The 17748-nt window shown below is 43.5% G+C and overlaps 1 protein-coding gene across 2 annotated transcripts in view; it reads right to left on the bottom strand.

The window, feature by feature from the left end:
• The window catches only part of LOC134944780 (prolyl endopeptidase FAP-like), a 240779-nt gene that overhangs the window by 1823 nt on the left and 221208 nt on the right, over positions 1-17748 (bottom strand). For both annotated transcript variants that reach the window (XM_063933632.1, XM_063933633.1), the window contains 4 exons: positions 11341-11440; positions 9580-9644; positions 5451-5523; positions 5113-5186 (listed from right to left, as the gene is read on the bottom strand). In XM_063933632.1, coding sequence (XP_063789702.1) covers positions 5113-5186; positions 5451-5523; positions 9580-9644; positions 11341-11440 — 312 coding nt within the window. The remainder of the gene's footprint in view (positions 1-5112; positions 5187-5450; positions 5524-9579; positions 9645-11340; positions 11441-17748) is intronic.

Raw genomic sequence — 17748 nt, 5'->3', positions numbered from 1 at the left:
ATATTTGTTTTTATAGCAGAAACCCCAATTGTTATTAAGGTTGACTTATATGAAAAAAATAAATTCTCTATATACACAGTTATAGTTGGCTCAAAATAGTACAGCCATAAAATAATATAGTATAGGCACCAACCATGAAGGCGGGGTTAGAGGTGAGGGGGCAGAAGCAGAGATATAGAGGAAGTCTTTGATGGAAATAACCAAGGCCACCAAGAGCAGACACAAGTCCAGGTAAGGAGGAAGGTGAAGGGGGGAGGGGGGAGAGCAAATCTGGGGAGGTGTGGAAATGTCCTCTCAAAAAAAAAATAGAAAAAATAGTATGTGTGTCTGCTCAGGAGATGCCCTAGCGGTTGCACAGTGGGACAATCACTGGCATATCTATAATGGGAGCAGTGTGTGCGGTGCACACCCTCCATCCATTCTTTCAATACTTACCTTACCGGAGTCTGACAGTAACAGTGACTCCGAGCACTACGTGGTGCACAGGTCTTTGGGAAAATGGCACGGTGGCCATTTTCCCAGTATTTTGCGCATGTGCTGTAGGGAAAATCACTTTGCCATTTTGCCGGAGACCTGCACACCACCTAGTGCTCAAAGTCACTGTCACTGCCTGCTAGAGAGGAGGGGGCCCAGACAGAGACTGCACATGGCCCCCCTCCTCTCTTAATATGCCCCTGGATACAATGACCCCATTAGAAGCTGACCATGTCCCCTGACTTGCTACTCCAACAAGCCCAGGCCCTGGTAATTAGTACTTACTCCCCCTCCCTCGGTACATCTGGGAATAATATTAGCCATCCCCGTGGATCCCAGGCATATCTGCATATCCGTATAAGTTTGCCTCAGTTGGAATTTATGTAATCTCACCCGTACTGTACTTGGCCTGCATATGCACACCCCAGGAATTACTGCCTTGCACCAGGTGACAGAAAATCCTAGTTTTAGTCCTGACATTGTAAATGAGGCCCAGTGCGAGCAATGCAAGGATTTGGAATAGGAATTTGGCAAAAATGTCTTTAGAACTGATAAAAGGACATAACAATGTGAAAGAGATACAGTGATCATGTCATTTACTAGCTGATGTCATCCAAACAGGAAGTATTGTAGATGGAAATCTGCTTTGCATTGAGCATATGGTAAATATTTGCTTAAATATTATATGGCAGCATTAACTCTTTTGGTACAAGAGTAGTTCTTAGTCCAGTGCAATAAAGACATTTTCCTGCTTTATTAAAAAGGTAGTTGTATGTGAGCAGTGATTTCATCTGCCTCTATTCAGCATTAAATAATACAGTCCCATGTAGTGTAGGGTATATGTATACAATGTCACCAATATACTGCAGTGCCACTGCCTAACTGGGACTTGGAGTTAGGCTGAATGTCGGCAAATCCAACATTTGGAAATACAGTGATCCCATTGTCTGTGATGGCAGAGGACTGTATGTGTTCAGAAGCTCGCTGGTAGTGTACAGTACGTATCAGAGCATGATATAAAAAAGGTGAATATTTCCAATTTCAGACATATATTATTGTAAAAGTGTGAAAATCTGTCCGCCAGACACATACAGGGGATGTAGTTATGTGACCGGCGTCCGGGAGACCACCGGTCACTCTACCGACGCAGGGATCCCGAGTGATTGAGAGCCCGACAGTTGGCATGCCGACTAAAAGGGACTATTCCCACGTTTCCACGACTCCCATAGAGTGGGAATAGAACCTGTGGCAAGGGCAGCGAGCCTGCAAGGGGCTTTGTTGTGCTTGCCTATCCACCCTTCCACGCCGGCAATCTAAAGCTCAGGATACAGCAACAGTATGGTGACCGGCAGGATCTCAAACAACAGAGATACACATACACTATTTTGCTTTTTTAATGACAAATGGTTTCCAAAAACAACAAATTAATAATGTCACTTCAAAGTCCTGGCCACTACCCCTTTTGGACCACCAACTAGTTATACAGAACTTTTCATACTTTATTTTAAAATACTACTTATTGGGTGTCAAGGAGAGATCCATGTCCCGACCCTCACCAGGTCTCGGGTCTGGTGCACTGTACTCCCGTGGGGCACAGGCATTGCTTGTTTTTATATATATATATATATATATATATATAGCAAAAAGAGGATGGAGAAGAACAAGCGCCTATGGTGCAGTAAGTTCTTTAAAGTGTTATAATGACACTTGAGAAAATATAAATGCGTACCGGATGAAATCTTTAAAACACGCCTAATAGTAAGATGCCAGTCAGGATGTTTCTCACCAACACCACCATCTATAAATCAGAGAAGACGGAATCGCCGCATAGCGTAATATCTCTTGATTAACAATGATATCCCCGCAATCACCCAGTTAAGCGTACCAGATTTAGATGAATAGTCAGCATGAACATCTAATGGTCTCGTATCCAGAAATCTCTCATCAAATCCAGTACACAGGGTTGTTGTAGTATCAGTCAAATGACTAAAAAAATATTTATTCAAAATATAGGCTATAAAACATCATCCAAGTGAACAATATAAAGATGATTAGTTAAAAGAGTAATCAATATAGCTTAGCTTAGCAGCCGGGTAAGATTCTGCTCAGGTCTCAACGCGTTTCGCCAATCAAGGCTTCCTCAGGAGATCAGAGTACAGTCCAAATCAAAGTCTATTTAAAGCTAACTGAGTCAATTTGACCCTCTACTTCCGGTTCAGGGAACTTCCGGAACCGGAAGTGATGTAATATCCATCCAAAACGAAAGTGAATAAAATATTACATATACAATTAGATATCTGTCATATAACAGTGATATTTGATGTTTGGTGGGACATTGAATAAATTTAGAAAGGACAAAAGGCATTAATAAAACATGTGCTTCTCGTACATACAGTGTTTACTAAAACCCGGAAGTGGCGTCACTTCCTGTCTCCGTGTATTTTTATTATAATCGGAGGTAGTGTTATTTAAACATTGGTGGCATAGTGGATGCCCTGAGAATATAGTTTATCTGGGTTGCACAGACGGCTTGCCATAAACGCCGTCTGTGCATGAGAATCCGTTCGAGGCATCGCTACGAGGCCGGAAGTGACGAATCTCGGCTCGTACGCGTCACTTCCGGTTTCTTTCCACATCGGCAGCCGGGGATATGTGATAAGCTGATAGTCGGGCTAATATGTACAGAAAAACAAGTCTCATATATATTGAAAAATATATATATGAGGAGGTTTGAGAAAGATAATTGGAATACGACCATATTATTATTCCAATTATCTTTCTCAAACCTCCTCATATATATATTTTTCAATATATATGAGACTTGTTTTTCTGTACATATTAGCCCGACTATCAGCTCATCACATATCCCCGGCTGCCGATGTGGAAAGAAACCGGAAGTGACGCGTACGAGCCGAGATTCGTCACTTCCGGCCTCGTAGCGGCCTACCTCCGATTATAATAAAAATACACGGAGACAGGAAGTGACGCCACTTCCGGGTTTTAGTAAACATTTGTCTTGCCCTTTGATTTTTAAATATTTTTAAATATTTCTTAAATCCAATATATACGTTTTTTAAACCATGTGAAAGTTGGCTGTTAAAGCATTTGTATTGTTTACATATGCTAATTCCCTGCTGTCTACGTCACTTCCTGGTGACGTTTTTAATTCAGTTACGACCATATTATTATTCCAATTATCTTTCTCAAACCTCCTCATATATATATTTTTCAATATATATGAGACTTGTTTTTCTGTACATATTAGCCCGACTATCAGCTTATCACATATCCCTGGCTGCCGATGTGGAAAGAAACCGGAAGTGATGCGTACGAGCCGAGATTCGTCACTTCCGGCCTCGTAGCGATGCCTCGAACGGATTCTCATGCACAGACGGCGTTTATGGCAAGCCGTCTGTGCAACCCAGATAAACTATATTCTCAGGGCATCCACTATGCCACCAATGTTTAAATAACACTACCTCCGATTATAATAAAAATACACGGAGACAGGAAGTGACGCCACTTCCGGGTTTTAGTAAACACTGTATGTACGAGAAGCACATGTTTTATTAATGCCTTTTGTCCTTTCTAAATTTATTCAATGTCCCACCAAACATCAAATATCACTGTTATATGACAGATATCTAATTGTATATGTAATATTTTATTCACTTTCGTTTTGGATGGATATTACATCACTTCCGGTTCCGGAAGTTCCCTGAACCGGAAGTAGAGGGTCAAATTGACTCAGTTAGCTTTAAATAGACTTTGATTTGGACTGTACTCTGATCTCCTGAGGAAGCCTTGATTGGCGAAACGCGTTGAGACCTGAGCAGAATCTTACCCGGCTGCTAAGCTAAGCTATATTGATTACTCTTTTAACTAATCATCTTTATATTGTTCACTTGGATGATGTTTTATAGCCTATATTTTGAATAAATATTTTTTTAGTCATTTGACTGATACTACAACAACCCTGTGTACTGGATTTGATGAGAGATTTCTGGATACGAGACCATTAGATGTTCATGCTGACTATTCATCTAAATCTGGTACGCTTAACTGGGTGATTGCGGGGATATCATTGTTAATCAAGAGATATTACGCTATGCGGCGATTCCGTCTTCTCTGATTTATAGATGGTGGTGTTGGTGAGAAACATCCTGACTGGCATCTTACTATTAGGCGTGTTTTAAAGATTTCATCCGGTACGCATTTATATCTTCTCAAGTGTCATTATAACACTTTAAAGAACTTACTGCACCATAGGCGCTTGTTCTTCTCCATCCTCTTTTTGCTACAGAATTTATGCCATATACCTTTGGTACACTGAGGAACTGAGCTGCCACCCTGAAGAGTGGAAGGTGCTGACAAAGACTTATTTAAGCCTACAAAACTGTGATATCAGCCAGTTGTGGCTACTATATTAGCAAATTTATAAATTGTTCAGATAAGTATTTCTCTTTACGGTCGATCCCTAAAGAAGCGCACGAGTCTATACATCTTTTCTATATATATATATATATATATATATATATATATATGTATATAGATATAGATACATAATTGGGATAGCTAATAAAAATAATATAGGAACATTTCATCAGAATTAATGTTACATTAACAGTGAGACTTTACCATTGCTTCAAATTCCACCTGGGCATCGACCAAAGCCTTGGAAATCTGAGCAGCTTGTTGGAAATGTACATTATCTGTGACAAAACACACAATCAAATAAGTTTGCTGTCCATATCTTTAAACGCTGGTTAAATATTTGACTGTTTATCCATTATGCATTAAGTAGAAATGATGGCCTATTGATTAAAGTAATGATATGTGATGAGTATCACTATAACAGAAACACTCATATACTATGGTCTATCAGAAACTAAGTAGTGTATTTATTGCTAATCAAACATTATTCTCATATTCTTCCTCAGTGTTTGCGTGTCAGATTGGTCTCTGATAGCACGTACCATCTGCTGTTCCATGAATGAGTAAGTAATCTACTTTCCTGAAATTCTCTGCTCGGGACATAACAGTTGAATTCTGAAAAGGAAGGAGAAGTAATTCATTAGACGTGATTCCTGATGCACAACTAATATAAAAAGGCTAATGTTTGGTGATGGCATTACCGGTTATGCAAGTCTACGCTCCAGTTCATCTTTTGGAAACTGCAGATAAGAACATGCTAATTTGTTCCACTGATAAGCCATTTCACTGAATTTGACCATGAGTTTGGAAGGTACAGTGGTTAAATTCCAAACTAACTAAAATTTGGGCTGGATATAGCCAAATTGACAATTTTTCTTTAGGACTGCTTTCAAAAATTTCCCAGACTGGTTTTCCATCCCAATATGTCCCTGCCAAGTGCTGTGAATATTATCATTGCTGCTGGGGCTACAGTAATAATGGAATTTTACTAATACTGGACTGGGCATATTGGTGGTATACCCAATTAATGATTGGTATATTAGTTGCATCTTACTATTGATTATTGATAGCTATATTACGGAAATTTTACTTCTACTGCGCTGGGTTTCTGGTGGTATAGCATATTAGCTGCATCTTGCAATTGATTACTTACAGGCATATTAGTGGAATGTTAAAACTGCTGAACATATTAATGGCAGTGGAAAACACAGAATTTATAGACGAGGGTTTCCAAATACTTGATAATGCCAGTCTATGAGGAGGGTATAATTAGCACTGGAGCAGCTATAACATGCATCGTACAAAGGGCCTAATTCAGCATGGGTTGTAGCTGTGCAAAAAATTGCACACCTACAACCCTTTACTCTGACATGCGGGAGAACACCCAGCACAGGGCAAGTCTGCCCCGCATGCTGGGTCCTGCCCCCCTACAAACATGCCAGCGCATTGCAAGACGGTAATGCTCTCGCACATTTAGGGTTGCCCTCTGTCTACGGGTCACATTGGCTGCGTGTGATGTCGCGCAGCCGCTGCAGCCTGTCCCGCAAACACTCCATACACGCCTGCATTGGCTGGAACGCGCATCACCCTTCCCCCCCCAACTCCACCGCAATACTCCTAAAATGCCACTTCAACGCCCCCTCCTGCCCCGCGAACGCCTCTGCCTGTCAATCAGGCACAGGCATTCGCACATGTGAGATGCATCTCACTGTGTGCCCACGTGCAGTGCAGCTTCTGCGCGTGAGCGCACACCAGAAAAATTCAGCATGCAAACGCATTCATAGCTGCGTCCCATGCTGAATTAGGCCCAAAGTGCAATGTAAGGTATGTCCTAATTCTGACATATACAGGGCCAGCAATCATAGTAAGCCCTTAGGTGTGGCAGTAAGGCCATCTTGTCTGAGCTGAATGCTTTATATCAAATGTGGGCACTAAACCATAGCATTGGATCAAGTCTGGGAGAGCTGCAGAAGAACCTAGAATCTGCCCGGGACATACTGTATATGCACACATTACAGTTTTAATAATTAGAACTATAGTAGAGTATCCCTAACAGTGCATGTTTTACACATCTCTTAGTTGGTGCACACATGTGTATTAATTACTGACTGACACATTTTAAAAGATCCACTGGTATTGCTAATAGTGGTCATGGTGAGGGCTACAGAGGAATGTTTCCACTTTCCAGGCAACCGGAAACCACCCTGCATTTGCCTATTAATGGTATTTTAATACTAAGCATACCTCTGGATATAGTGCTTCCACTGGATGTAGCAGGCAGCGGAGAATATCTCCTATATAAAGTGGCTATTGTGATAATGTGGGACATTTGTGGCTGCATAATATCGTACAAAGGGCCTAATTCAGCATGCAGAGGTGTAGCTAGGCGCCATGGTGCCCGTAGCAAGGGTATGTTTTGGCGCCCCCTCCCCTGTACTGAATTGGGTCCTAGCCAGCATGTGGTGGCATATTACATTTGAAAATAAACAATATTTCCAAATCCTAAATTGGTGATGGGGCTGATTCTAGACCATGTGGCGCTCAGGGCGAAAGTTTCCTTTGGGTGCCCTCCATGTTTAAAATACGGTCAGTGCATACCAAAGGCTTACAACAACATATAGGAGCATGACAGTATGGACGGTGTAATGGTTAACACTACTGCCTCACAGCACTATAAAGAGGGTGGGCAAAACTCCAGCATGTGCTGTCAGTGTTTCCTGCTGTCACCTCTGGCCTGCCCTGTTCTCTACCTAGTCTCTGAGTCAGTGTGCTTCTCCTCCTCCTGCTCTGTGGCTGCCAGTACAGTGGCCCGCGAGAATGGGTGTGGCAGGCAGCAGCGCGCCCTCTAAAATTTTCGGCGCCCGGAGCTCGCGCTCCACCGGATCCACCCTCGCTACACCCCTATCAGCATGGATTGTAGATGTGCAAAAAATCGCACACCTGTAACCCTAGCCACTGTTTTCACTGCTTGATACATCAATTTTTAAAAATACTAGTTTTTTTAAAAAGCAGTAAAATAGTGGTGGTAACGAGTCCGTAAAAAGAATTGTCTGCAGTAATTCTATACATATCCGCCAATACTCTCTACTTATTCTTCTTGACTCCCCTGCTGCTAGTGAACTGTGGACTACCCTCTCCTCCTGCAAATCCTTCAGCCACTTGGTCTATGGGATACTGCCCTCTCCTGGCTGTGCTCCTACCTCTCTGACCATTCCTTCTCTTTCTCCTGTTGTGACTCCACTTTCCCTCCTCTTCCACTAACACTATTCTTCCTCTATATGTCTTCTTTAGGTGAGCTCATCAGCTCTTATCACCTCCAATATCATGTCTACGCTGATGATACTCAGATCTCAGATCTACCTTTCCTCCCCTGACCTCTCCCCCTGTCTCCTCACTCGTATCTCCAACTGTCTCTCTGCTATCTTTTCCTGGATGTTCGAGCGCTTTCTTAAACTTAGCATGTCTAAGATTGAGCTGATCACCTTCGAAAACTCCCTCATAACCTCACTTTCCACAATTTCATTATGTCTTGAGAGCACAACCATCTCCTTTAGCTCACAAGTGCACTGTTTTGGAGTTATCCTTGACTCCTCCATCTCTTTCAAATCACACATTCAGAACCTTCTCTAGACCTGTCGTTTCTCAAAAACATTTCCAGGATCAAACCCTTTTTCTTCCTGGATAGTACTAAGACACTCATCCACTCGTCATCTCCAGATTGGACTACTGTAACCTCCTCCTATCTGGCCTCCCTGATTTACACCTCTCTCCACTCCAATATATCCTCAATGCTGCAGCCTGGCTCATTTTCCTCTCCAAATGTATTAATTCCGCCTACCATCTCCTATAATTCGTACATTGACTATCCATCCCTTCATAATCCAATTCAAGCTCTCACACTCTTAGAAAGCCCTCACCCATTCCTCTCTACATTTACATTTCTGACCTCATCTCCTTTCACGCTCCCATCTGCCCTCTTCACTCCACAAATGAATGCCGCCTCTCCTGCCAACTGATTATTTCCTCCCATTCCTACAGTACCTCCAAGATTTTCCCTATGCTGCTCCCTACCTCTGGAATTTTCTCCTGCACTGTATCAGACTTTCCACCTTACTACAACTCTTTAAGTGGGCTCTCAATATCCACTTCTTCATCAAACCCAGCTATTTCTCATCATAACCCTCTGTTCCATGTTCATTGTCTACCTTATCTGTGTCCCTCCTGTCTACTCCATATTCCCTACAATGCCACCTAATCCTTTGGTTCTACCGCACTGCTGCTTATTTCAGTGTTATCACCTCTGATGCAGCAATGTTTATAAACTATGGGGGACATTTACTAAGCAGTGATAAGAGCAGAGAAGTGAGCCAGTGGAGACTTTGCCCATGGCAACTAATCAGCACTGAAGTAACATCTATAATTTGCATACTATAAAATGATACAAAGCTGCTGACTGGTTGATGGGGCAACTTCTCCACTGGCTCACTTCTCTGCTCTTATCACTGCTTAGTAAATGTCCCCCTATGTACTCATCTTACATTGTCTTCTACTGTAAGTCACTGTTTTCTTGTTTTGCTGAATTGTTTATGTACTTTGTTAGGCACTGTGGAACCCTTGTGGTGCCATATAAATAAAGGATAAGAAGAAAAATAATAATAAGAAGGAGAATACCTGATAATTTTGAAGGTTGTCTGATTTTGTTGGAAGGCCCATGTACCTCTCTGTGTAGATAGATGCTGTAATACAACAGAATATGTGGCTAAGATTATAAATTATGTTTGGAAGTAAAAATGCAATTAAAATAAACCCTTAAGATAAAGGTAGTGGAGAAAACTGAAGAATAGAAAAATGGTAACATCATTTAACCCTTATGGATATAGGAGTATTATGTCTCTGAGCATAGCACGAATCCTGAGCTTCCATTATATTTATATACCAGATTATTTTGAATATGCTCGTTTATGCCAATTAGCCTGCGTTACAATTATGTCACTTGCAGTCTTACTGTTTTCAAGTTTAAACTACATAGAAAGAAAAGGAAGTAATGAAGAGGATATTGTTATATTGTTTTATTAATCATTTGATTAGCAAGGGTAAAAGTGTGGCTCTCAGTTCAGCAGGAGGCATTACTATAATTAAGGAAATGTAAATAGTTAGTAAATTAGGGCAACTAAAATGGTGCATGGCCTACATCACAAAACTTACCCGGAAAGGCTAAAAGATCTTAACATGTATAGTATGGAGGAGAGAAGGGAAAGGGGAGACATGATAGAAACATTCAAATATACCAAAGGTTTTAACAAAGTTCAGGAGGGAAACATTCTTCAAAGGAAGAGAAGTATTAGAACTCGAGGACATACACTGAAACTGGAGGGAGGCAGGTTCAGGGGAAATTTAAGGAAAAATTACTTCACAGAAAGGGTAGTGGATAAGTGGAATAGCCTCCCATCAGAGGTGGTAGAGGCTAAGACTGTAGAGCAATTTAAACATGCTTGGGATAGGCATATGAATATCCTTACAAAGAATTAAGGTTCAAAAAGGGTTGAGATCACCTAAAGGATAAAAAAAAGGGGCAGACTAGATGGGCCAAGTGGTTCTTATCTGCCGTCAAATTCTATGTTTCTATGTTTCTATGTAAATTAGGAAAAAAAACACCTTTGAAGGAACTTGAATATACAGTATGCATAGAGCGAGAGAGAGAGAGAGATACAATACAACAGGGGCATCACTGTCCCTGATGACACCCGGTACAGGCAGCTGTGAAATGGGGGTGTGGCCTCATGGGATGGGTGTGGCTTAGTCTGAGAGGCATGGCCTCACTGCCCGAACCCCCATTTTCAGCACTCCAGGGGTTTGGGAGATATGGGCTGCACCCTGGGGAGTGCAATGGCAGCAGTGCCGGCTCCTACAAGGTGACAGGAGCCAGGTGCTGCATGTAACGTTAAATTGCAGCACCGAGCTCCTGTCACTGAGCAGGAGCCGGCATTTTATTGTCCACCTGGATGTGGCCCGCTCCTGACTTATGACGCCAATGCAATACAATACATTCTACTGGGGTTTAAGTTTGACAATCTATAGCTACAGTAGCTGCCATTTTCAGACAAAGCTGCAGCAGGGCAGAAGCTGTATGCACCAGGACCATCCGATTCCTCAATTTAAGAACTTGTGGAATCTAGTAGAAAAAAGAGCTTTAATCTAAAAAGGGACACATTTTAAGAAAAAAAAATAGTCTCTTTAAGAAAAGACTAACATTTAGGGGCATTACAAAGAATTCATGTCACATATGCCCTCTGTTTAGTCTATGCAATGTGCAAGAATGAGAGTAAAACCAATGGAGTGCCAATCACATCACCGAGATACCTATTAGGATTATGTAAAACATAAAGAAACAAATAGATGTAATTTCCTTGGTGTAGCAAAACTTCTACATACCATAATATTCCCAGTTTGAAACAGGAGCAACAGCAATCCCGCATTTAAACAGTCCTGTATTTTGACCAAGGACCATGGATGTTACATAGCCTCCATATGACTACAGGAAGAATAACAGAATTAGTAACACATAGATGTCAGATTACAGTAGTAATGTACAGCACTGATGGGGGTGGTCACAGTCACATTACTAGTCGTAATGACACATTTTCAGAGTGAATGTATAGGCTGCAAGCTCATAAATTTTAGTTTACCCTGAAGCAATGATTACCTACACTCTGTGTGGCTAGGGGTTCTATTTAAGGGGTCTATTTATTGCTATATTTATAATAGGTGCAGATCACTTTTAGTCTCTTTGGTATTACGTATATTATAATAATTTGACCCACCTACAGTAAATCTGTATTTAGTCCGATTTTTTTTTTTTTAAGATTTGAAAAACTGACAGTTTGTTAATTTTCAATCATGTTTGTGATATCATTAATTACAATATTTTCAATCACCTGTTAAGATCTTTTTTTAAACTGAAAAAGACAGACAATTTTGCTTGCAATATGTATAGAACATGTTTTCTTTTCTTTTTTTTTACTCAAAATGTGAAGAGATATAAAGCACTAACCAATCAGCTTCTAATTCTCGTTTTACAGGCTGTGTTTGAAAAATGACAGGAGCTGATTGGTTAGTGCTTTATCTTTATCAATGCTTTGATAAATAGCCCCCTTAGAAAAATATATTGTGCTATTAAAGACTTGGTTAACAAACAGATACTTATATATTTTAGGTATAATGTATATTACAGTAATAATGACATGACAAAAAAAAAAGAGGAATACAGAAGGCAATTCACTATGGGGCACACTTGTGGTAAACATGTAGTACAATTCAACACCTTATTAATTGATAAATATATGGCCGTAACCAGAACTTTGTGGGCCCCATGGCAATATATTTAAGGGGCCCCTGTCCCAATGATTCTTTAGAGTCACCACTCTGTAGCAGTTATTACATTTATGCCCCATAATAGTGCACTCATTTACTATACGTCGCATTGTTGGGCTGCCAGTACATATTATGCCACACAATACCCTCAATTCATATTATGACATACAGTGTCCATAGTTCATATTATGCCACACTATAATGCCTCCACTTCATATTATGCCACACTAAAGTGCCTTCACTTCATATTATGCCACACTATAGTGCCTCCACTTCATATTATGCAACACTAGAGTGCCCACACTTCATATTATGCCACACTAGAGTACCTCCACTTCATATTATACCACACTAGAGTGCCTCTACTTCATATTATGCCACACTAGAGTACCTCCACTTCATATTATGTCACACTAGAGTGCCTCCACTTCATATTATGTCACACTGTAGTGCCTCTACTTCATATTAATCCACACTAGAGTGCCTCACCTTCACATTATGCCAAACTAGAGTACCTCCACTTCATATTATGCCACACTAGAATGCCTCCACTTCATATTATGCCACACTAGAGTACCTCCACTTCATATTATACCACACTAGAGTACCTCCACTTTATATTATATCACACTATAGTGCCTCCACTTCATATTATGCCATACTAGAGTGTCTTAATTTCATAGTGTGCCACATTACAGTGCCATAGTTCTTATGATGTAATATTCTAATGCCCTCCACATTACAATGAGCAGATCAGTTTATGACAGATTACACTGCTCCTTTACCATTATAACATCCACTACACACTCCTGTCACTGAAAATGTAATGTCACACACTTCAGGCTGGGAAATGGATCAGGCCAAATTGCTTAGCTGGCAACTCTGGGAAATTGGTTTGCAACTTTATAACCTGGGTCTAGGCCCCATAAATCCTCTAGAACCCATAGCAATGGCACCTCTTGCACCCACTATAGTTATGGATAAATAGACTCACCCAATTGAAAGCAAATTGAATATATGGACCTCTGATTTACCCTGAATCCCACACGTGGGTCAGAGGGTCTTGTATCCCTATTACTATGGTAGATTAAAACATGTAGACAAGACATAGGTAGAAATGGGAAAGAAAGGCAAAATTTGTGTGGCAAGTTTGTGATAAATAGCACAAAAGTATAGTTATTTATACCAAAGCCAATATTCTATTAAGTAAAGTGGAATGCCACTAATATGTTTGAGCCTGTCCTTTGGTGTGCAAATATATAAAACAATAGGTACAGTCAGTGGCGTAACTACTGCCCCTGCAGTCCTCGCGGTGGCTTGGGGGCGAGGGGCTGCGGGGGCGCCACTGACTTTGCACAGATTGACATGCGGACGAGCGTCCGCATGTCAATCTGCGGTCTCCCTCCCTGCTGTAAGGACTAGGAGGGACACGGAGCGCATAGCGCGTCTCTCCTGTGTCCCTCCTGGCTCTCCCCCGGCCGGTCTAATGAAGGAAGTGCCGTTCGTGAGCTCTGATTGGCTCACGAACCGGCACTTCCTTTATTAGACCGGCCGGGGGAGAGCCAGGAGGGACATTGGAGAGGCGCGCTATGCGCTCCGTGTCCCTCCAACACAAGGGAGGGGGGGAAGCAGGCACTGGGGGGGGCATATACCTGGCACTGGGGGCATATACATGGCACTGGGGGGGCATATACCTGGCACTGGGGGGAATATCTGGCACTGGGGGCATATACCTGGCACTGGGGGGAATATCTGGCACTGGGGGGGAAGCAGGCACTGTGGGGGAATATCTGGCACTGGGGGCATATACCTGGCACTGTGGGGGAAGATCCGGCACTGGGGGCATATACCTGGCACTGGGGGGGGATATCTGGCACTGGGGGCATATACCTGGCACTGGGGGGAATATCTGGCACTGGGGGGGAAGCAGGCACTGTGGGGGAATATCTGGCACTGGGGGCATATACCTGGCACTGTGGGGGAATATCTGGCACTGGGGGGGAAGCAGGCACTGTGGGGGAATATCTGGCACTGGGGGGGGGGTATATACCTGGCACTGGGGGCATATACCTGGCACTGTGGGGGGAAGATCTGGCACTGGGGGCATATACCTGGCACTTGGGGGGAATATCTGGCACTGGGGGCATATACCTGGCACTGGGGGGAATATCTGGCACTGGGGGCATATACCTGGCACTGTGGGGGAAGATCTGGCACTGGGGGCATATACCTGGCACTGTGGGGGAAGATCTGGCACTGGGGGCATATACCTGGCACTGTGGGGGAATATCTGGCACTGGGCATATACCTGGCACTGTGGGGGAATATTTGGCACTGGGGGGAGCAGGCACTGTGGGGGCATATGTGGCACTGTGGGGGAATATCTGGCACTGGGGGCATATACCTGGCACTGTGGGGGAATATCTGGCACTGGGTGCATATACCGGCACTGTGGGGGAATATCTGGCACTGGGGGCATATGTGGCACTGGGAGCACGGCCCTAGCAACAAGCACTACCCCCTAGCAACGAGCATGACACCCAGTGCATGAAACCCCTGGCAACGAGCATGACACCCTGAGCATGAAAACCCCTGGCACCGTGCATGGAACCAAGAGCATGAAACCCCTGGCAACGAGCAGGTAATTTAAAAGTAATTGGAAGCCTTACTGTAGAACTTAATGTGTAATGGGCATTACGGTGTGTGGTATACTATATCACGGGCATTGTGTGGTATGTGGTATAATGTCTCAGGGTCACTGCAGTGTTTGGCATAATGTATCACGGACATTGCGGTGTGTGTCATAATGTGTCAGGCATTACGGTGTGTTGTATACTATATCACGGGCATTGTGGTATGTGGTATAATGTCTCAGGATCATTGTGGTGTGTGTCATACTGTGTCACAGACATTGTATGTGCTATAATGTATCAGGGGCATTGCAGTGTGTAGCATAATGTATAAAGGGCATTGCGATTCCTGTCATAATGTGTCACAGGCATTACGGTGTGTGGCATAATGTGTCGGGGGCATTACAGTGTGTGCATATTGTGTCATGTGCATTATTGTGTGTGGAATAATGTCTAAGGGCCATTGCAGTATGTGGCATAATGTATACTGGGCATTACTATAAGGAGGAAAAATTACAAATAATGTAAGGGGCATGAATCAGGATTATTTTTCTTTCCTGTGGTGGCTAACGTCTGGGCGTGCAGGTTGCAAAACTGGGGTATAAGGTAGTCTTTTCCTGCAATACCACGCCCCTTTACGCGAAGCCACGCCCATTTCAACAAAGCCACGCCCCCTTTTTGGCGGCGCGCGCATATTTGTCCCTTTACTAGTGCCAACTATGGGGGGTATGGGGGGAGGGGGGGGGCGCGCCGAAGGATTTTTTAGCTTGGGGGAGAAAAATTTCTAGTTACGCCACTGGGTACAGTAGGAGCATATATAGAGAATTATATCTGGTAATTACATATGTTCCAGTAATGTAGTTTGGACGAAAACAATCCCATCCACTACTGATAAGCAGTCACATATATACATACTGTAAATTTCTATTCAATAGAATTCCAACTGTGGTTATACTTAGTAGTACAGGGAAAAAATATGTATATGTGTCTCAGATTGATTTGTGCTGATAGCTCCAAATTCTATTGACATGTAATGAAAGTTATAGAGAAACAAACTGAGTAGCAAGATAGTAGCAATATCATGTAACAATTAAATGTTACAATCTCTGATGTTTGACATTCTATGATTAGTGTCAGAGGATCAGAAAGGAATAAAGTAGAAAAGAACTGAGGTCTTACAGATCTCTGAATTCTGCTTTCTTCCATTTGCTGTGGCATTGGATGGGAATTTAGTGGGTAGGCTCAATGAAACTGAGTGTTAGTAAAGCGCTGCATCTGCTGTCTGGTGTTAGGATTGGCACACACTTGACGATGCAAATAACATGCAACATCGTCAAGTGTAACAATATCACCAGACACACATACTGAACGATACTGTCAGTGATGGCATGCATCCACAAACAGGTGCATGCAGTCTGGTCCAATATCTTTAGATTTCAAGGCTGGAACCTAAGATAATGGACTTTGTTAATGACCCTGCGGAAGTCATATTATTATAGTGTGTACACACTGGATGATATGAACGATATATTGTCCGACCCATCAGCTCGGACAAAACATTGGCTGCATATCATCAAGTGTGTACTCAGCCTCAGACACACAATGGGGTGCTGCCCTGATGAAACGCAGCGCAGGGCAGACATGGAGAAAGAGGGCTGTGACAAGAGTGCAGCTGAAAGAGAAGATAGGTAAATTGCCTGAGTGTAAGATGCAGGAACAGGGGGTATTGGGGTGCTGTGTGTGGTAACCCTAAGCACTCCAACTTTCCCTTGAGACCAGATTCGCATTTTGCCAATGGGGCTTGTTCAGCGGACAGCTCACTGCATGTGATTATTAGTACATTCAGGCAAATGTTATGTTCTTATTGTCGCCAATAACAACGATAAGAAATTAAAATTATTTGGTCTAAAAATGATAATTAATATACATGTACATAGTAGGTGATTCATCGCATCCTACGGGTGCTTTTCACACCGACCCAAGGGGCTACGCCCCTTAACCCCTGCACTCCTTTCTGGCGTTCAATATTTGTATTATACGGAGTATTACCTGCATTCCTAGTTTTGTTAGTGGTTAAATATTGCACAACGAAAGGGCGTTGCGATGGCATGTACAGCACCTGCAGGGCACAATGTACAGAATGTAGATCTGTAGATGCTGCGGGTGGGGGAGGCATGGCAGCGGGGGCGGGGGCGCAGATGGGGGAAGGGGACCAGAGGTGCTGTGGGTGGGGGAGGGGCGGGTGGTGGAGGGGTGGGTGTGAGGGGGTGCTGTGGATGGGGGAGGGGGTCCAGAGGTGGGGCAGGTGGGGGAGGGGCAGGTGCGGGAGGGCTGCGGATGGGGGAGGGTGTCTGTAGATGCTGCGGGTGGGGGCGAGCGAATGGGGGTCGGAAGTGCTGTGGTTGGGGGAGTGGCGGGTGCGGGGGAGACGTGGATGGGGAGGGGTCCAGAGGTGCTGCGGGAGGGGTTGGAGCGGGTGTGGGGGAACCGTGGATGGGAGAGGGTGTCTGTAGATGCTAGGGGTGGAGGGGGCGGATGGGGGAATGGGCCGGAGGTGCTGTGGTTGGGGGAGCGGCAGTGCGGGGGAGACATGGATGGGAAGAAGGGCCGAGGTTCTATGGTTGGGGTAGGGGTGGGGGAGTGGGGGCCGTGAAGGGGGTCCAGAGGTGCTGTGGGTGGGGAGGGATGGGTGCGGGGGTACCACAGGTGGGGTAGGGGGTCCGGAAGCACCGCAGGTGGGGGAGGGTCAGGTGCTGCGGGTGGGGTAGTGGTTCTGAAGGTGCCAGATACACATTGCCCCACAGTGTCAGATACACATTTCCCCAGAGTGCCAGATACA

The sequence above is a fragment of the Pseudophryne corroboree genome, chromosome 7 (genome assembly GCF_028390025.1).
Source record: "Pseudophryne corroboree isolate aPseCor3 chromosome 7, aPseCor3.hap2, whole genome shotgun sequence".
NCBI lineage: Eukaryota > Metazoa > Chordata > Amphibia > Anura > Myobatrachidae > Pseudophryne > Pseudophryne corroboree.
Note: the sequence above shows the minus strand (reverse complement) of the source record. Positions and strands in the feature narration are given on the sequence as shown.